Genomic DNA, 22,047 nt, shown 5'->3' on the forward strand with positions numbered 1-22,047 from the left:
TCTAACCCATTAAAATTTTAACTGGCTCCGCCTCGATTTGACCTAATTAACAGCTCTACTTACCACGAATCAAAAATAGTCCAACTGAGTAAGTACCACTTTTTACATGGAATCATTCTATAAGGTTTCAGGGTAGTTGTAGGCTTCATTCTCATGAACCGCACTCTCCTTTATAGGTATAAGTTGTCGTCTTTCTTCTCTCTTCAAAATCTAATTATAATTTTTCTATAAACAAGCTATACTAAGTATGATGGTGTATATACCCGACTAAAAACATTGTCAGTTGTCACCTTTTAAGAATGTGAATTTTAAAATTATATTTTTGGATTTTATGTTAATTTGTTGCTCTTTCTTTCACTTTCTATTTATGTGTCTTTTAAGGTATAATTACTTTAAGAGCAGGGAATAAACAGTGGTCCTAAATCATACTCCATATGGATTGGAAAGGCAACCTTTGAACTTCAGACATTCTCTGTCGGGGAACCAGTCTTTGCACTGTTTAAGCATGCTTCATTACAGACACATAAATATCATCATATCCTCTCACGTATAGTGGAGATATATTCATTTAAAAAATCCAAATAAAAAATTACAATATTTCAAATTAATTTTATTAAACTATTTAGCACAATTTAATACTGTCTTATTAAAAGATCGTTTTAAATGAGAATTTGTAATAAAAATCTCCCTTACATTAAATTTTGTCTCCTGTATAGTTGTATTTGTAAACATATTTTCTTAAGTAATTGACATAAATTAACCTAGTATTAGTCCAACATTATCATGCTAAAACCTTTTATCTTATCATTAATCATAAACATTTTCTTACCTACTATATAATTATTTGCCGTTGACATTTCCGTAGACCAATTTTTTTTTATTATTTGAATTCAGTTGGATCAAATATTGATGGTTATTTGGTTTTATCATCACTATTATTATTTTATCTAGTAAATTTCACTGAGTAGCGGGGTTTAAGGTAGAAAACATACAAATTATACCTAAACTCCCTCTTTACAAAAATAAGGAGGGATTATAAAAGACTATATTAAAATAACTCATTAAATTGTGTGTTTTTATTTACTTGAAGTTGTACATTATATTTGCTACTAAGGGTTAATAAAAACAACTTTGTTAATGTTAATGTACGGTCACGTATATCCGACCCTCCTAACATTACCCTAGGGAGCCACCTAATTTGCCATTAATGACTGTTGGAAAATAACTCATATGTGATCCCACGTCGAATAATTAGAGAAGGGCTGACTAACACATATACATGATAGGCTAATCCTCCTAATACTAACTGATTTTAAGATAGAATTTTATCGGGTTTTTGTGTAGTCAACTTTCCTTTTATGCAAGTCTTGTTATGTACAAGTCTAATAACAAATTTATGAATACATTGAGGTATTGTGATGTGTAATGTAATGTAGACAATATGATTGGTTAGTGAATGATGTATTTGTTCATCTTCCTCTTCTGAGAATATTGATGTAAGTACTGTAAGGCGTCAAGTAGGACCGTGAATAATGATATGATCGGAATTTTAATCATTTACCATACAGAAGTGAGGATATTTGGATTCTGGATCAGATAAAATGAAAGAACATGAATGAGGGATTTAATGATCACTGCTTATATTGCAGGTGCAATTATTCGAAATCTTTCATGTTTCCTATTTTCTGATCTTGGAAGTTGTAGGCGCTATCCGCCTATATATTACAACCAAGGTACCGAGTATCTGAGCATGCTTAACATGTTCGATCGTATTATACTTTAATGAAGTAGATTCCTTAAAATCAAATTACATAGTATATGTTAAGTATTAAAAGATATAAAATTGTTGTAACAATATTATAATTTTAGAAATTAAACAGACTTCAAAGAATTTCTTAATTTTTGCTCTGCCTCTGTATTTTCGTCTAGTTTTTAATTACTTTTATAATATCATCCATAAATGAAAAGAGAGAATACATTGTGTGGAATAAATTAAAAAAGATTTAAGTTGTATGAATGGGATTAAAAGAAAGTAGTGAGTCATTGTTTAAAAATAAAAATAATGTAGAATGAATAAGACGGACCAAAATAACAATTTATGCAAAATGAGTGATAAAAAAATAGTACTATTTTTTTAATTATAGAAGTAGTAGTTTAGTAATCAATCATTAGTTGTGTCCTTATAATGTTTAACATTGCTAATCATAATTTATTAAGGAGTGGCTAAACATCATTATAATATTGGATCTTAATGAAGCAAGGTGATTGTTTATTGGAGTTTATTTGTGGAATTTTTTTTTTTACAGTAAAAGATAAAAGAGAAAAACGTAGATAAAAATTAAAGAAATGGCATAAATTATAACAAAAAAATGAAAATTTAATAAAATGAATTAAAAAAATAGGCCTAATTCTTTGAGACGGAGCTGAGTAGTATCTTATTCTAAGTGGTCTTTAAATTTCATGAACAGATGAAGACTACTGCTCATAATTATGTTGTTTTTGTAACGGCCATAGAAGTTGTACATAAATGATGAAGTACGGAAGGAGAGTCGAGCAGTTGGACGCAATTAGAAGTGTTTATTTGCATCACTGGATTGATTTTGAGTTGGGTGTTTCAGATTGGTTTAAATTCGAATTTTGTGTAGATTATTACATAATTGTAAATTTATTTTTAAATTGTGTCAAATTGAATTCGATTACAAGGTCAGTTGAATATCGGGTCTGTTAGGACCCTAGGCTAGTGGATTGAGCCAGGAATTATGCTTAGAAAGTCGAGTGGTTTAATCAACAGCATTGACGAATCTACTAGTGGGCATAGGTCGGCCATAACTAGTGATGGGCATGGGTCTTGGACCCTAGGGGTCTAGACCTAAACCTAATTTAAGGATCTGGATTCATCTATTTTTGGACCGTCGTGTCGAATTGGGTCCATGTCCTTAGGGTCCGGGTCCACACGTTTAATACTCTAATCCAACCCAGATTCGACCCATGAACCCATTTACAGTTTATTTATCAAAATTGTTTATTAGCTATTATGTGTATTTAATTGTTTGATTTGGAACTTAGATATATTTTGGAACATTACGTAATTTGGAACTTTGTCGATTCATGTAATTTAAAATGTGGTCGTTGTACCTATACTTTAAAAATCGATAGACTTGATGTATATTTCCTTTTTAAAACCTTGAGTTGGAAAACATCATATATTTGGTCACTCAGTTAGTATAAAATTTTAGAGATCATTGTTAGTTGAAAATATTTAAATAATTGTATAAGAATATATGGATGAAAATTGTATAATATATCTTTTAAATTTTTCGAAAAAAAAACAAAATATTATTTTTGACCCAAGATCTAAACCCTAGATCCGTCAGATGCTAAGGATTTGGGTTTGAGTTTGGTTTCAAAATTTTCAGATCCTATGAATCTGAGTCCGGATCTAGATCTAATAAATAAACAGGGTTTTAAATCTATATTTAACTGGACCCGATCAAAATCCGACATATGCCTTACACCTAGTCATGACACTCCTTAAAAAATTAATATTAATGTTGTCCTACAATTTGTTTATACTCTAGGTCTAAGTCGTAGTACTTGCTAGTTTTAACCTTTAATTAATATCTTTTTGTGATGTTGATACGAAGATAGACTTTTTTTACTAAAATTCTAACTTCGCCTGTATTAAATAACATTATCTGATTAAGTCAGCATCTTGCGAACTCACCATTGGAAGCTATGTACTCGTAGTAGAACTTAATGCTCCCAAGATAAGCTGAGTTCATTGAAATTGAATTGTATAGATTGATAAAACTACATAGAGTCTAGAGTTTAGACGTTTAGGGATTATTGGTTCAATTTTATATTTTGATGTGTTTTAGATTGGCTTAAAAATAGGTTTTGTGTTCATATAAAATTTTTACATTAAATCTATTTAAAGTTGGTTTAAATTAGATTCAGTTATAAGCTCGAATATATTAGATCGTTAAGTTTATTTTAAACACCTTTAAACTCTAGAGACGACCCACAACACAAATATTTGTACCTCAAGGAGAATCATGGTTTTAGATTCTTTGCTAGGGATGTAGACTAATCAAAATAGAAATCAGAAAAAGTTTTCTATTCTCTGATTTTTTAGTTATTCTCATTTAGTTTTTGTGAATTTTGTAAAGTAAATTTTAATTTTTTATATCTCTAAATCTCCATCATAAATCATTATAAAAAATATATTATAAAAAAGCATAAATTAAAACGAATCCAACGAGATTATAGATGGGAATATTTTATATCTATATATCTCATAAAAATCTTAACCAAATTTTTTTTTCTTAAAGTGAAATATTCTAAATAAAAAGAATATTATTAGAAAATGAAGGGAGTATAAATCAATTTTTCTCTTATTGATGCTAACAAAGGTGTTAAATTCTCAAAATAATGCCAAAAAAATTGTAATTCTCATAATAATATCCTTGTAGGATCCATTTTGGATGAAATTACTGATACTGTTAGAGATTCATTTTAGTGAACTGCTTCTCACGTACAAGAAAATTTTAGATTTTTCATTCTAAAAGTTCACATAAACCAATAACAATGTAAATTGCGAACAATTTTAGAAAAATAATTCCGAGAGGCGAAGATTTGACACAAGATAGTCCCCGCGCTCTGAAGCCATGTTAGTTTGGTTTAGATTTTAATATAAATCCAAATCAAACTAATTAAATTCAATTTTGAGTTTTTCCGTTCGAATTCAAATTATTTTTTTAATCCAAATCGAAATGAATTAAATTACACTTTTGATCTAAATTGAACCAATTTAACTGAGTAGACTAAATTGCACCGAATTAACAATTGTTGAACATTTAGCGTATATTAATTCCCTAAATAAATTATCACCAAGTACTATAAATAGTAGTGGGACAGAATGTATTAAAAATGCAAGGTCCAAAAGAAGTTCAAAGGATAGGACAAAAGAAAAATTGAAAAACCGAGTCAGCAAAAAAAGCCGAGTTGGCTAGCCTGGTATTGGGCCTAAAGCCGACTCGACTTTAGGTTCTGGAAAAGTTATTCTGTCAAGTAGGAAAACCGAGTCATCTTTCCTAGGGTTAGAGCAAAAGCCAACTCGGTTTTTTCCTCTGACATGACCGTTGAGTCTTTACATTTCCTTTGAGTTAATTGCATTGGATTCTTTCACTTATTCCATATTATTTCTGATGTTACAAAGGAGTAATTGGAAGGAATAATGCTCATGAATACCTTGTTTAAATAATATAAATAGGGATTTGGAGAAGGATATAGGAGATAACAATTTTTTTGAATTCTCATTGTTGCTTTTCTCTTTCACTTGTGTTCTTTCAAAAGAGTTATAAACTTTTGTTAGAACTTTCAAAGTTTATAATTCATCAAACACTTGTTGTTAAGTGACATACCCTAAGTACTAAGGGTGTGTTGTATTGTTTGTATCTTGTTGTAAATTTCCAAGTCAAAACTCAAATATCTTTATGGGGGAAATATCACAAAAGGAAAGTGATTACATGCCTGTAACAAGTATCAAGTTTCCGGATAACTTTTCGTTACAAAGATAATCTTCAAGTTTATTCTTAGTGTATTTTGTAAGTTTTATTTTAGCCATCAATAAAGGAAAAATACAAATTCTTAATTTGTATTTTGCATTATTAATTTGTAATAACAATATCACGGAATTGACCGCAATGCCAAGCTATGTTTTAATTATCGAATTGTATCAAATTAGACTGAAAAAAATCCCTAGATAACTAAAATAATTGTAAATTAACTGTGTGTTTTAACAAGCACTAGGTTGTAGGAGGATTTGGGGGAAAATGGTTCATTTTGTTTTGTTTGGGTAAAATTGAAGTGAAAACAAGAAAATTAGTGTTTGATGATCATTATCATCCTACTCAGTGTATTCCGCTTATAGAAAAATTATAGACAGGGTCTGGGGAGGGAAGGACGGCGGCAACTCATATCCATAAAAGAGAGCGCGGTCAAAGTAGTTCCCCGGCTCGAAAAAATATGGAGACGTGATGACTACATGGAAAAGATAAATTAAATGCATATAAATAAAATAAATAAGTAGACCCAACTACAAAATAAAAGAAAACACAAAAAACTAATAATAAAATTAGTGTTTGATGTAGCTTAATATTTGTGGGTGTTTTGGTAACTCAATTTATTTGAGTTTTTCGATCATGTAAAAAAAATTACAAAATATGGTAAAAATAAAAACAAAAGAAAGAGCCATGAAACCTCAGATATTGAAGATAAAAGTAGATAGTCCTTTACATTTGTTGATCATGTACAAAAAACTTTAAAAATATGGTAAAAAAAATGACCAGAATAACAAAAGTGTATTCTTGCGGGTGTTATTAATGAACATATTAATTGGATTTCATTTTAATATTAATATATACTTCTATTCCGATGAAATTGTTAAATTTTATTAAACATTTAGTTTAAAAAATCCTTACACTAGGAAAATAGCACTTCTATGGTTTAATTGTAAGAGCACTTAACTATTGAGAATTAAGATTTATTTTAGGTTGAAAATTTTCGTCTTTTTCAAGTAAAGTTTTTAGTTTAATTATCGCCTAATTTTTTCATTATCTCAGCCCATTCGATACCGAGTAATAAAAAAAGCTCTTACTATTATTTAAGCTTCCACTTGTACTCTTAAACAATGTCCTAATAAATTAAATTATTCAAATAATAATTTTTAAATTAAAAGAATCATAATTATACAAGTTAAATATTTGAACACTTTTCCCACCTGAAAATCTTTCGTGTTAGATTTGTAGAATCTATTCAACTTAACATACGAAATATTTATAAAGGAAAAAAAAAAAAAAAAAAGAAATGGGTGTGGTCCTAAGAAAAGGGAATGAAAAAATATACAAAAAGAAAAGAAAAGAAGGTTTAGCATAGCTTTCAATTTGAAAATGACAATAGTAAAAGGGTCTAAGGTATCTCCTAAAAGGAAATAGGACTTAGGAGAACCTATTGATTTGCATTACTTTTTAGTCCGTCCCTTTTACTTTATTATAATTACTTTTTACAGAAATGTATCTAGTATTTGTTTTATTTTATATTTATCTACATCTTTTAATTTTCTATATTATCATCCATTCATACGATTTAAATGATTTTACTATTTTTTTTATTTTTGTGTAAAGTCTTTTTGTTGTAATTTAAAAAGACTAGAGAGTCTTGAATAAGACCGTCTTTTTCTTGTTTAATATTTTTGTTTTATTAAGAATTTAATTATTTTTTAAAATTATAAACTTTAACCTTGAGGATTAAATGGTTATCATTCATACAAAATCATTTGTTAGTACAACAATTTTTGTATAGATCGTCTCATTATGAGAAGATTTCATATAATTAATCTATTTTTTTAATTAATTATTTTAAGACTGAAGTGATCACTTTAAGAAAGTAAGTATACATTGGACTAACTCAATAAAAATAATTTTACCATAATACCGTTTTATTTGCGAATTTGTGTTGTTACTTGCAACATTTCGTTTTTGGCATTGTTTATCGTTTAAGCTTATTTTATATAGTCAAATAGTATCTTATTTGAAACGTTGTTATTTATAATTCAAGATGTAATTAATTAAAAATAACGCATTGGGTTGTGTAAATAATTAAAAAATTTTAAGTATATAATAAAATGGAGAAAGTATTATAACATGATAGAGTATATACAATTCCACTCCCTATGATGTAAAAAAAGTAAAAACTTTCAAGTACTATAAGGCATTGGATTGTTCTTCCTATTTGAAATATGGGAAGGAATCAAAATGAGTAATTACGAAGAATATGATTTTATTAATAGTCATTATTAATTGAAATAATTAATAATTATTAGTACTTGAAATCATAAAAAGGTGTAAAAGATTTAGTAAAAGAAGAATGAGTGATAATGAGGGCAAGGATATCACTAATGTGAAAAACTTAAGTGATTTTTAAGGTTAAAAATGTAAATATGTGATGTCCTTTTAGTTATATGTGTTTGATAAATAGGGTTATTTTTGTTCATAAAAAAGTCCCAAAATAGGAAAATTTATAATGGAAAGAATTTTATATAATTTCCATTTGGAAAAAATGAAAAAAAAAACAGAGTGGATAAAACACCATTAAGTTGCAACTATCGACTAAAGGTTTTAGTTGTGTTGGTCATTTGATATGGTAACAAAACACAATATAACATATGTCATAAGTTTCAATCTCATTCATCTTTGAAATACTATGCGTCACGTATAAAAATAATCATTCTTATGCAAGGGAGAATTCATATTATTATAAGATAAACCGAATACTCATTTGTATATTTGTGTTTAAGCAACTCAAACGACATTCATTAGTGTATATGCTACATAACTCAATACTAATAAAATTTTTATTAAATAATTCAAGTCATAGCTTAAGTAGATCTCTTTAAATCATGATTCTTCTATTTAACCATACTACTCACTCTATTTCGTTGAGTTTGCTATTAAAAATGATATTTTTCCTCACAATAACATGTTAATTTCACAAGCAAATTCAAAACAACATAAAAATATTCTTTTTCTTATAAACGTATATTATTAATCATTTGTAGTCAAATTTTATACTTTCTCCGCTCCAATTTACTTGCTACATTGCAAAAATAGCACTATTGATTAATTGTTCTTAATTTGTAATTAATTTTTAATCTATAAGTTAAATAATAGTCAACTGAGATATTGTTTGATTTGTCTCAATACAAGAATTATTAATATCAACTTTTTATAATTTTTTATTATATGTAATTAGAGATATTAAGAATTGAAGTAGTGTATTAGACTACGTGAAAAGTCAAATATTGCAAGTTTTTGGAACGGAGAAAGTATATAAATAGTGGAAAAAAGTCATTATATTCTAAATTAAATTAAAAACACAAAAAATAAAGTAAAAAGTGTGAAAAATGTTTAATCACTCCTACAATTTTATCATTGCTAAGTTGAATCTCTACACAATCTATCTTTTTAAAATACATGGAAAATTCAAAAAAAAAAATACTTTCTCCGTTTCAATTGCAATATATTTGCTTTTTTACATATTTTAATGCACTAATTTAATTCTTAATATCTCTAATTATATAAAATAAAAAATTATAAAAATTTGATTTTAATAATCTTTACAATGATACGAATCAAATAAGAACTCACTTGACTATATTTTAATTTATAAATTAAAAACTAATTATAAATTAAAAAAGATGAATAAATACTGCAATTATTATTTGAAATCGGAGGAAGTAATAAGATGGAGAAGGGTTCAATAATTCCAGAAATAAAGATGGGCAAAAATCCGTACCCTCATTCTGACAGTGACTACTGAAGGATGGGGGCACATGCCTGCTGTCATATCACTGTGACTGTGAGCATCTACGCACGGTCGCGATTTACTGCCTACCCTTTCCTACGGCTCCGATTTTACTTTTCTTTTCTTCTAATGTCCCACATAAATCGCAACAATTTTATTTTAATCCATTTTATAAAATTTGCTATATATTTTTTATTTTAACTAGAGATCCTTTTCAATTAATTAGCAACAAGAAATAATGATATATTGATTAAAAATTAGGAAAAATTATCGTGAATATTATAACTTTTTGTTAGTTTTTCCATAATAATATCGATTATTAATTAATTATGAATAGTGCCAATTTAAGGGGTATTTTCCTAGAATAATATCAACTTTAGTTTATTAACTAATTTATCAATTTTTTTTGTCTTATAATCACCTATAGTTTGATTTTTAACATATTAGAGATTTTTTATGAAAACATCCTTTTAAGTAGGTATTATTTATAATTAATCAAAAGTTGGTATTATTGAAGGAAAATAAATAAAAGACTAGTAATTTTTCCTAAAAATTAAAGGGGACAATTTGCGGTATAAATAAAAGAAAATTTACTGATAAGAATTTAAAAAAATAATAAGAGCAAAAGAAACACAAAAGAAAAAATCAAAATAAAAATATAGTCTAGCTGATAGGAATAGATAAAGTATATATTCAACTTAATTTACATCTCATTTACACATTTTTTCACCGTCTGTATGAGACTAGAGGAGTTTACATTTGAGTACATGAACAATTTGATCGTCATGGTCATAATCATCAGCCCAGTGTCCCACATAAAATTAGAGTTCGAAAAGAAAAAGTAGGGGACAAATCATATATGTACCCCTCGAGGTAGAGAGCAAAATATATGTGCGCAATCAAATAAACCCCACACATGAACAATTTACGCCCTTTTTTTACTCTTCCGTCCCATTTAATTATGGTAATCCGACGATTCGATATTTACCAGATATTATAATCAATTCTAACTTTAAAATAAACTTTTAGTTGTGTAAAAATTCATATGAATATAAAACTTAATTTTAACACAGTTTAAAATACCTAATCTGAAATCTAGTCAATGATTAAATGAAGTTTCTTTTCAAATCAAAATGTTAATGAATGAATGTAACAAAAATTACTTCACTTACCCAAAAAAAAATTGAAACTAAAAAATCCCCTTATTTGTTTCTCTCTCTTCATTTTTTTTCTCAAGCTCATCTCTTCATCTTTGTTCTCTCAGTCACCACTTTCTCTCTCTTCTGCTCTTACTACTGACTGCCCAGGTCTATTTCTGGTCGGGTGCTAGCTTATTTACCTCTACTTATTTCTTCACTTGTCTTCTTATTCTGATAATACTGTTATTATTACCTACTTAAATCCATTAAAATAAAAAAAACAAAAGGAAATAGATTGATGGGTTTTGTTTCATCATGTCTTGAAACTTGTGCTATTATGGTATTGACACCCTTTTAAGTTTTAAGGTTTGGTAATTAAAAAGCTTCTATTTTTGGTAAATAATATAGGAAGACGTAAATAAAGTTTGTATCTTTATATTGTTTTAATATTGCATATAGTTAGTTCTTGAATTTGATGAGAAGGGTACCTATGAAAATGGTAAAGGAGTGATTTTGAAGGTGTAAATTTAAGTGGGTTTATTTTAGTTTTGAGAAATGTGGGGCTTATAACCCTCTTTTGGGGGATTTTTTTTTTTTTACCATTTTTGGTTGTAATTGAAGTGTTGGAACTAATGAAGGAATGGAATGTGGTAATTAGTAGGAAAAGATTGTTTATGGGTAGTAAGGGTTTTCAATTATTAGTGGGTATGTTCAAGTGGGAGATTATCAAGTTTTATATTAGTAAGGATTGTTTAAGTTAGCTCTTACCCAGAATAGTATTAAGTGGGATATGAAGCTTTCAACATCAGGATTGGGTCAGCCTGGTAATGAAGGTATCACCTAATCTCTCTTCATTTTTCTTGATTCATGTGTTTTTGGTTGTAAGATACATAGCATTATAGTACTTTTTAGTTCTTTTGTTTGTTATCAATTTATTGTAATGGGTTCGAGCTGAGGGACTCTTTGGTGGCAATTCTCCTTAGGTATGGGTTGTTGTTTTTCTTTCCTTTCCAGACCCTAATCATAGTTCCTATCGGCAGTATACACCGGGTACATGATAGTTTGAGCCATTTTTAGATGTATACTTTTTATGGGATCTTTATGGAACATAAATAGTTAATTGTATTATAAGGATGAATCCATGATACTTATATGAAGTTGACTGAATACTAGTCTTTGCACATGTACTTAACTACAGTTATGTGTTGTATGCTACACAATTCAATAGTAATGGTGTTTAATCAAGGTACCGGGTCTGGGACCATGGGCTATGCACTATGCCCATCTGGGTCTAGATTCCCATGGTATTATTGATCAATGATTCCTGTATACTCCATCTTAATTGTATTTCCATTTTGATGAGACTATTATAGGGGGTGAAAAGAAGTGTCTTAATTCAGAGCTATGGCATGCTTGTGCTGGTCCTCTTGTGTGCCTACCGACTGCTGGAAGTCGCGTTGTTTACTTCCCTCAGGGTCATAGTGAGCAGGTTTAAGTCTTTGACTGCAACAGAGATTTCGTTCCATTATAGTGCGATTGTATGTTGAATAATTTCAGTTTGCGGTTTGTGACTTCGTGTGATTTAAGTTCAGGTTGCTGCCACTACTAATAGAGATGTTGATGGCCAGATACCTAATTACCCGAGCTTGCCTCCACAGTTGATTTGCCAACTTCACAATGTCACAATGCACGTATGTCCTGTGCTCGTTATCTTGAAATATGTTCTCTTTCGGTTAATGGATTTAGCAAGGCTAGGAGACTACTCACTCTGTCCCTTTGAGTTTGACACACTTCAAAACTCAATGTGATAGCCTTTTGAGAGAAGTGTGTCGAACTCAATGGGACGGAATGTTTTCTTTCGGTTAATTGATTTAACATACTCGCTTTGTCCCTTTGAATTTGACACACTTCAAAGATCGATCTGATAGCCTTTTGAGAGAAGTGTGTCGAACTCAATGGGACGGAATGTTCTCTTTCGGTTAATTGATTTAGTAAGACTAGGAAACTACTCGCTCTGTCCCTTTGAGTTTGACACACTTCAAAAATCAATGCAATGGCCTTTTGAGATAAGTGTGTTGAACTCAATGGGACGAAATGTTCTCTTTTGGTTAATTGATTTAGCAAGGCTAGGAAACTACTCGCTCTGTCCTTTTGAGTTTGACACACTTTAAAAATCAATGCAATAGCCTTTTGAGATAAGTGTGTCGAACTCAATGGAACGGAATGTTCTCTTTCGGTTAATTGATTTAGCAAGGCTAGGAAACTACTCGCTCTGTCCCTTTGAGTTTTACACACTTCAAAAATCAATGCGATAGCCTTGAGAGAAGTGTGTCGAACTTAATGGAACGGAAATACGGAATGTTCTCTTTCGGTTTATTGATTTAGCACGGCTAGGAAACTACTCCCTCTGTCCTTTTGAGTTTGACACACTTCAAAAATCAATGTAATACCCTTTTGAGATAAGTGTGTCGAACTCAATGTGACGTAGGGAGTATATGCTCCTCACTGCCGATCGAGTAGGAAATCAGAAACTAGACTGAAATTTGCATGTCTGAAATTTCAGGCTGATGTTGAGACAGATGAGGTCTATGCCCAAATGACTTTGCAGCCGTTGAGTCCGGTAATCTTCGTATTATTAGTTAATATGATTGAGGTGCTTTATCAGCCACATAGAAAACTCCATTAATCATTATTATACATGTATGTAGCAAGAGCAAAAGGACGTATATCTTCCCGCAGATTTCGGGATCCCTAGCAGGCAGCCCACCAATTACTTTTGCAAAACATTGACGGCTAGTGACACAAGTACTCACGGAGGATTTTCTGTTCCTCGACGTGCAGCCGAGAAAGTTTTTCCTCCATTGGTAGTGTCTTACTTCCGCTTAGATTTTCGTTGGTTCAATTTTTTTTTTCATCTATATTTTTACTTTCTGAAAACAAAATAAAAAACATTCTTGTAGGACTATTCTCAGCAGCCACCGGCTCAAGAGCTGGTTGCTAGGGATCTGCATGATGTTGAGTGGAAGTTTAGACATATATTTCGAGGTATTTACTTTCCTGTTTACGTTGAAGAAATCTTTGACTTATCTTATGATATTTTTTGGGAAATTATGAGTATATTACCAAAACGGAAAGATCCAAAGAGACCCATCAGGTGTTGGTTATGATCAGTGAAACATGATTAGCTAGTTAGTTCACCTTTTAGATTCGTGATTCGCTCAAAATGGTTCAAAAATAGCCTAAAACCAACCATAATTCGCTTTTTTCGATTCGCAATTTGCAAGAGAATGAGTAAATCATGTGACACTGGTTATGATCATCAAGCCATCAAAAACAAAACAAAACCAACAACCCTACCTAACAAAAACATCCCCAGCTCAACCCTTCAACAATTATTCTCACATTGATATTGGTTCATGTAGTAGACCCTACATATTGGGATAAAAGTTTTGGCATTGTTGTTGCATGTTTTTCTATTTTGAGATTTCAGTTTCATTTTGTTTAACAAGTTGATGTTTATTTATGCAGGACAGCCCAAAAGGCACCTACTTACTACCGGATGGAGTGTCTTCGTCAGTGCTAAAAGGCTTGTTGCCGGAGATTCTGTTCTTTTTATATGGTAATGTGCTTTTTTTTACCTTGGAGCATTCACATTCTGTTGTCTGAAAGTCATATTCTTGCCTTCCGAAAAATGAATAATACATGAATGTGCATCTAAACTTAGGAATGAGAAGAACCAACTACTTTTGGGAATACGCCGGGCCACTCGACCTCAAACTGTAATGCCTTCATCCGTTTTATCAAGTGACAGTATGCATATAGGACTTCTAGCGGCGGCTGCTCATGCTGCTAATACTAATAGTTGTTTCACTGTTTTCTATAACCCAAGGTCAGTATCATGTCGTTATTCTTGATTTCGTTACTGCTAGTTTTCCCGGTTTTGTTTTATGTATTCTTTAACCTTCTCTTTGTGGTTGCTTTTCCCCCTTCGTTCTCATTATAGTTGTAATTGTGTTTAGGGCAAGCCCATCGGAGTTTGTCATACCTTTGTCGAAGTATGTCAAAGCAGTGTATCACACACGTGTTTCTGTTGGGATGCGGTTTCGTATGTTGTTCGAGACTGAAGAATCAAGTGTTCGTAGGTAGGATTTTTTTAGAAGTTGCATTAGTAAGAGGGTATTTGACAAATGACTAATAGCAGGTAGCTAATAGCTGATTATAGTGGCTGATTTTGCCAGCTGATTTAATTAACTGATTTGACCAGCTGATTTTGAACCCACTGCTATGAGCAGCTTGTTCAAAAACAGCTTATTCATATCAATAAGTTGTTTCAACCAGCTATTTCACCAAACACTAGCATTAGCTGGTTTGACCGTCCAACCCTCTATTTATATCAAAATAAGCTAAAATTGATCAATAAACTAATTTGCCAAACAACTCCTAAATCTTGTTATGATGAGAGGTTTCTATATCTAGAAAGCATGTTTAATTTTCAATGGCACTTTGTTGAATATTTTAATGATTACCTTAGTATGGGTGTGCCGACTTTATAGTATTTTCTCGAGATGTTAAAGCACTGTTGTTTCCTTAATGATTAATCTCACACTCCGCGCCGTGTTCTACTGTACATGACTTTACTAGCAATGGTGTATCGCCTTTGATTGCTTACTGCTTGTGCTATTAGTTACAGTCACAATCATCGACGTTCATCATGCATACACATTTTCTTTTGAACTTTCTAGGAGAAATCCCGAGCTATTTTTTGCTGCACATCAATCTTTGTAATAGTTTATGTGGATAGTGGCTGTGGATATCGAAATTTTACGCCCTCGTACTTTGTGCAGATACATGGGTACTATAACGGGCATTAGTGACCTAGATCCTGTCCGTTGGCCGAGCTCTCATTGGAGATCTGTTAAGGTATTTTTCCGATATTTTTTGTTCTTTTTAGTTGGTCGATTCTGCTTTTTAAGTTGCAATAATATTTCTATTTCCTAATCAACAATTGCTTTATAGGCGGCCAACTCTCCTTTTATGACAAGCCAATAACAAATTTATCATATGCCACCTCGAAATTTCAATCCAAACAAAGATCATGAAAATTTGTCTTAAAATACCCAAGTCTAACAACTAGACATGTGCCTGAGTTCGACAAAAGTACACTGGTCCAAAATAATTTGTCTCAAAATACCCAAGTACACCCAAGTCTCAAAATTTGTCTCAAAATACCCAAGTATACCCAAGTCTCAAAATTTGTCTCAAAATACCCAAGTATACAATTGGATTGGATGCTTTTGAAATAATCGGGGAGAAAATCCAACCTTCTTATCTGGTGCTACTCATGAAAACTCTTATTTATGGTTGCGTTTGTCGACGTCAATTATAATTCTTTCCCTTTTAACTCTATTGGTCGTTTTGCATGTGCTGCTCAATCCTCTTTATTAAGATTTCCATTTCTACCTTTATGATCTTCTCTAATGTTTTCACACGTTTGGAAGTCAGTAGTTCAAGATACCTTGGTAAAACCTTAGCGTAGGTAGGTTGCTTTTGATCTTCTTGTGTTTCAATTGGCTGTTTGTTTACAGGTTGGTTGGGATGAGTCAACTGCTGGTGAGAGACAACCCCGAGTCTCGTTATGGGAAATTGAGCCATTGACATCCTTCCCCATGTATCCATCTCTCTTTCCCCTCAAGCTCAAAAGACCTTGGCATGCCGGTACATCGTCATTGTTAGGTAGTGTTAGCTTTTCTGACATATATATATATATATATATTTTTTTTCTTGTGGAAATGACCGGGAACAAAATGTGATTGGCCTCAATTCCTGTTTCCAACTTCAGACCATGTAATGTTATATGATCATTATAGACTATAGACTTCCGGGCGCTCATCGTTTTTGTATTGTTGTGCAGATAATATTGATGATGCTACAAACAACTTAATGTGGTTGCGGGGACAAGGTGGAGAACAAGGTCTAAACTCCATGAATTTCCAGCCCCTTGGAACGCTTCCTTGGATGCAGATGAGAGTCGATAGTATGCTTCCGCTTCCGCTTGGAAATCAGAATCCGCAGTACCAAGCAATGTTATCGTCCAGTTTTCAAAATTTAAGAGGCGGTGATATGTTGAATTCTCAAATGATGCAGTTTCAACAACCATTGCAATTTCTCGAGCAGTCGGCCAGTCAAATCCCGATGTTACAGCAGCAACAACAACTAATTCATCCATCAATTGCTCACCAGATCTTGCAAGGACAGGCACAAGATTCCAAGGATAACCTTCCGCAGCGTGTTCTCCCGCAGGAGTACTTCAAACATAACGAAGGACTAGCATTAGCAACCCAGCAGTTATGTGGGTCTGAGCCATTTTCACTTCCAAATAATGAAATGCAAAACAGGCAGCAACTTACTATGACGTCATCACTCGGAAAAGCCGATACTAGCACTGGCAATGCCGAGCTTGGTAGTTCTACTCAAGGAATTAGTAATTTGTCCGACATTTCACTAGTTAATCAAACAATGTTAAATGAACAGAATTCCCAACATCCCTTGGTGTCGTTGAACTCGTTTACGGCCATTAATGCCTTTGCGGATGCCGCCTCACTACCACCATACCCGGGAAAAGATACTTCCATAGAAACAGGAAATTGTAGCTTAGATGTGCAGAATCATAATGTATTTGGTGCCAATATCGATTCTTCGGGGCTGGCATTACCAATGACAATGCCGACCACTTATCGTACTTCATCAAATGATGCTGATCTATGCTCTATACCGTCAAGTACTTCCGGGTTTCACAACTCGATGTATGGCTGTAATAGCTACTCTCCTGAGTTGCACAGTCAAGGGCAGGTTGACCTACTGAACCCAACAAGAACTTTTGTTAAGGTACATACTCTTTTTATGTGTAGGAAAACAATAATTTGTGGCTTTTAGCCCTTTTCTCCCGATGTATCATCAAGTATATTTCAGGTGTATAAATCTGGATCAGTTGGGCGTTCGTTAGACATCTCCCGGTTCAGCAGCTATCATGAGTTGCGCGAGGAGCTGGGTCAGATGTTTGGAATTGAGGGAAAACTCGATAACCCTCTGAGATCAGGCTGGCAGCTTGTGTTTGTTGACAGGGAGAACGACGTTCTTCTCCTTGGAGACGACCCTTGGGAGTAAGTAAACTACCCATTATAAATTTCTTGGATTAATAAAAAAATGTCTGCTAGTTATTGAAGTTGTTCTTTGTTTCATGCTCCGTGATAGAGTTGTTCAAAACAGACCCGACGACCCGATATTCACCCGACCTTGTAACCGAATTCGACTTTGACTCGACTTCAAAATGAATTTAAATTATATAAAAATCAATGTTGACACAAGAGCCGATTTTGAACCGACCCGAAATACTTGACCCGAATGAATACCTCTACTCCGTGATGTGCATTTGAATACAACTTAGTTATATAGAGTAACAGTGCTGGGTCTTTTATTCTCTCTTTCATTAAGTGTTTCTAACTTGATTGCCCTTTCGTTTATTTTATTGGGACTGATGTTTAAACCGTAAACCATTCAGCAACAATCTGAGTTAGTACTTTTCATCTACGTTCTCCATGTCTCGGTTCTATTTTCCGTCTTGATTATGCACCATCACTTGTTTTCGGTTTTCTACGTGTCTCCCCGCACAGATTTCTGATGTCGATGTCCGTCATAATTTTGATTTGCAGGGCATTTGTATACAATGTTTCCTATATTAAAATACTTTCACCTGAAGATGTCCAGAAGTTGGGGAAGCTAGGGACCGAGACTTACTCATAAAAGGCGCGCTTAGAATATTACCGATTGAGGTTATGTATAACCGACCTTGATCGATTTGTCATTTACCCCCTTCAGATTATCAAGCAAGTGAAACGTTTTAGTATTTTCTTTAAAACGGCATGTTCGGAATACCGACTCACGTTTTGGTGGGCTTCATGCCTTAAATTCGAAACATCAAATTGGGTAGCTTTTGTTCGAATACACATTTTACTTGTAATATAAGCTCTTGCAGGATTTATGTAGCGTTTGAATTAGTTTTGAGTCATTTGATGAGATTTTCTTGATACTCTTTTTCGATTGCTGAAGAAAATGTTATGATATTAGAAGCTGACACTATTGATGCTTTCTCGCTAACTTCTTTCCATTCCTTACAATCAAGTTTGCGAAATTTTTGGAAGAAAAAGGAACAGAAGGAAAAAATACGAGATGGGTCCTCGATAAAACTCGGATTTATAAGATTTTGAGTCCGAGCTATGTCGACTTGTGTGTACTGTGATCTAACATCATGTTTCGATGGTCTTAAAGTGTTAGTATACCTTATCAGAGATATTTAGTTTTGGTGTAATGCAAGTCACGAATTACTCACTGAAAAACGCGCGTTATAAATGAGTTAAATAGTCCATCTAATACATAGTATGAGAATATGAGCTCTTTGTTTAAGGTCGTTTTACCGAAAGATTGTCATTGTATAGTTGTATTGTCATCTTATTTGTATACAATTTGGGTCTAGACCTAGAAATAGGTTGCATTGGTTTGTGGGCGGATCCAGCACGATATGATCGGGGCTGACATAGGACGAAGAATGAAATGATGGTCATGGATCGTGCCATGAACAAGAGATGAGGAACATCGAATTAGCCTTGATCACATCATCACATGGTTACAACTCAGAACTACATACTCGGTACTCATTGGCATTAAATCTTTTAAAATGAGATCGTAAAAGCTTCCATACATTCAAATTTTAAGAACAATCGGTACCTGTTATAATACAATTCACAAAATTGAAACACATGATATATCGACGAAATAAGCATTTTATACGTGAAATTTGCCGAAGTACTAATAAGAAGTCCAAAACTCTAGTACTACATAAAGATGCATACACATAGTTGTTGTGGTGCGCAAACGTCTCAAGCAATAAGAAGATTGACCCCGAAAGAAATCGAGCAGATCATAAGACCGAACAAGGCAAAGAAACCAAATTTCCTGTAAACACAATATCAAACAGTCAGTTTCCGGCAGAATAATAAACTCGAAAGCATAAACAATTTGCAAACTACTCGAGAAAATGATGGCACAAAAGAGTCTACACAAAATTATAATTGTGTACATTATGAGTCTGAAGCAGACAAGAGCACCCTTCTCGCTCTTTCCCCAACTCTCGAAACAATCTTTGAGTTCTCAAGCCAATGCACAACCCAGAAAAGAGCAAGCTTTTATACTCTAATAATACCACCCCGTTCATGACTGATCTTCACTTCCTCCCTTGAGAACCCAAGAATGCTACCCTGAGTTTCCCCTAATCCTAAAAGACCCACCTTAAAAAGCTCAGTCATGTAATTTCAAGATCCAAAGTAAGATTTCAAGCAGAAAGTAGATACTACTTTGGGGTTTGATTGAGTTGAGCAGCTTGCCGTTATTTACTAGGTCAAACGAGTTATCAACTCAAGACCTTTACAGCTCGAACCTAGTGGTTTTTTTAATCAAATCCTTTGATATAGTTTAGGTAGTTTGTTGCCATACAAGCAGTACAAGGAAAAGAGATCATGTACTTGAAATACATCAGGTTAAAGAGTAAAAAGATATAGAAGATGCTTTTATTGGTAAAAAAACATAGGAGAGTTTATCAAATATGTTTGCTTGTTATCAACTTGATACCTTAGCGAGTTGAGTCGAGCAAGAAAACTGCATACTCAATAAAACTATACTCAAGAACGATATTACCGATTCCAATGAGTTTACTATTATCCATGTTAGATAATTCAAAGACAATTTATACACTGGTTTATGCAACGTTGAAAGTGTTTGGCAAACACTTGATAGTTGATTACATTACAGTGGCTGATTTGACCAACTGGTTTTATTAATTGGTTTCACAGCTGATTTCAAACCCGCTGTTATGAGCAGCTTGTTCAAAATCAACTTAATCATATCAATAAGTTATTTCAACCAGCTAGTTTACCAAACATTAGCATTGACTGATTTGACCACCTAGCCTCTATTTGTATAAAAAAAAAAGCTAAAAGTGCTCAATAAGCTATTAAACTATTTTGCCAAACAACCCCAAATTTATTTTATTATTTTTCAAAAGTAATTTGGAAAAAACTTATTATCACCGTGCATCACAAGGGTACTAACCTAGTGCATTTAGTAAGGTTATGTTCTCCCCAATTTGTAAATCTATGTTCACAAATACTCCAATCCAATGACATTCAAACAATTTCTTCTCCAATGTGATAAAAATGTAGCAATTTCATTGAAGGAAAGATTCTAGCATAAGTTCAGAAAAATTCATAGCCTAATACACCACAAAGACACATTCAACATGATAAAATGAATCAAGCAGAAAAGAATCATACCCAATAGAAAGACGCTTCTGAGGATCACCAGATGAGTAGCCAGTGAAGTAGAAATAACGAGTAATAATGTAAAAGATTCCAAGCCCAGCACTAATACAAGGATGCCTCATTCCACCCAAAATCATCAATACAAAAAACATGGGCATCATTTCCAATGAATTTTGGTGTCCTCTCTGTTTCATATTCATCATCCATCAATTAATCATTTGAAATAACGATGAATTAAACCCATGATAATGATAAATATGGAATTATCATAAACGATTTGATACCTGAACACAATTAAAAAGCTTGGCCTCCTTGTTCTCAGATTCTAATGCATACATAGTTGGGTAAAAAACCTTATACCTGATTTCGAAATAGCAAAAACAAAATCACAATTTAAAATCAAACCAAAACCCAGTAAAATTAAGATTAAAATAGATAGAATCAGAGTTAGAAGTAATACTTTTTGCGGGCTTTGCCGACTTGAAAAGCCATCCAAAAATTGAAGATGCAGTAGAAAACTAACACCAAGACGACATAACCATATTCTTTCGTCAGAAAATCTTCTCCTACGGCCATTTTCGAACGATATTTAGATAATTGACAAATTTCAGATTAGATAAGTGAAGACAAAGAGATGATGGATGAGGAAGATGTAGAAATTGTTGATATTTATATGGGTTCTGAATTCTGATCAATGGTTGACGGAATCAAGAATGAGTGACGTAAGAGATGAGGTATGGTGATGTTTCCTGGGTTTGTACAAATCTGGCATGCTGCTTCCTGCTTTCTCTCCAAGCCACATATGGTAACAAATTTGGAATGTATTCATGGATATTGAGACTCCAATTATACTTTAGAAACAATAAAAATATATAAATATTCATTTCGTTCCTGTTAGGATGAACTTAATATTTTTTGAATGAAAATTGGTGAAAATGGGAATTGAATTGGAGAATAGAACAAGAAACTAAATGTATAATAGAAATAAATAGTTAAGATGGAAAGAGATAATAAGATTGAGAATAAGATTAAAAGAAAATAGTGAAATCATTGCCAAAAATAAAAGATAGCAAAATAAATAAGACAAACTAAAATGAAAAGTAATACAGGAATAAAAGGACTATATAACCAATAAAATGAAACAAAAGAGTAAAAGTCTAGTTACGAGTTAATGA

At 32.4% G+C, this 22,047-nt stretch overlaps 2 protein-coding genes across 3 annotated transcripts; one reads left to right on the forward strand and one right to left on the reverse strand.

The window, feature by feature from the left end:
• The first annotated feature begins 10,533 nt into the window (after positions 1-10,533).
• LOC130817335 (auxin response factor 8-like) lies at positions 10,534-18,586 on the forward strand. Of its 2 annotated transcripts, none has more exons than XM_057682971.1 (14): positions 10,534-11,335; positions 11,876-11,991; positions 12,095-12,193; positions 13,066-13,122; positions 13,211-13,366; positions 13,463-13,547; positions 14,031-14,121; positions 14,227-14,391; positions 14,522-14,644; positions 15,347-15,422; positions 16,088-16,235; positions 16,414-17,387; positions 17,472-17,662; positions 18,212-18,586. In XM_057682971.1, the coding sequence occupies exons 1-14, from the start codon at positions 11,293-11,295 to the stop codon at positions 18,300-18,302; spliced, it is 2,415 nt and encodes an 804-aa protein (XP_057538954.1). In that variant the 5' UTR covers positions 10,534-11,292; the 3' UTR covers positions 18,303-18,586. The 2 variants fall into 2 exon arrangements, with proteins under 2 accessions (XP_057538954.1, XP_057538955.1); XM_057682972.1 differs by having other exon boundaries at positions 12,131-12,193.
• A 201-nt stretch (positions 18,587-18,787) lies between these two features.
• On the reverse strand, positions 18,788-21,704 carry LOC130817336 (uncharacterized). The gene is made up of 4 exons (XM_057682973.1): positions 21,333-21,704; positions 21,157-21,232; positions 20,885-21,057; positions 18,788-19,511 (listed from the first exon to the last, which is right to left on the reverse strand). Exons 1-4 carry the CDS (start codon positions 21,446-21,448, stop codon positions 19,436-19,438), a joined length of 441 nt encoding a protein of 146 aa, XP_057538956.1. The 5' UTR covers positions 21,449-21,704; the 3' UTR covers positions 18,788-19,435.
• Between the last annotated feature and the right edge of the window lie 343 nt (positions 21,705-22,047).

Source organism: Amaranthus tricolor, chromosome 7 (assembly GCF_026212465.1).
Source record: "Amaranthus tricolor cultivar Red isolate AtriRed21 chromosome 7, ASM2621246v1, whole genome shotgun sequence".
In the NCBI taxonomy this organism is placed as follows: domain Eukaryota; kingdom Viridiplantae; phylum Streptophyta; class Magnoliopsida; order Caryophyllales; family Amaranthaceae; genus Amaranthus; species Amaranthus tricolor.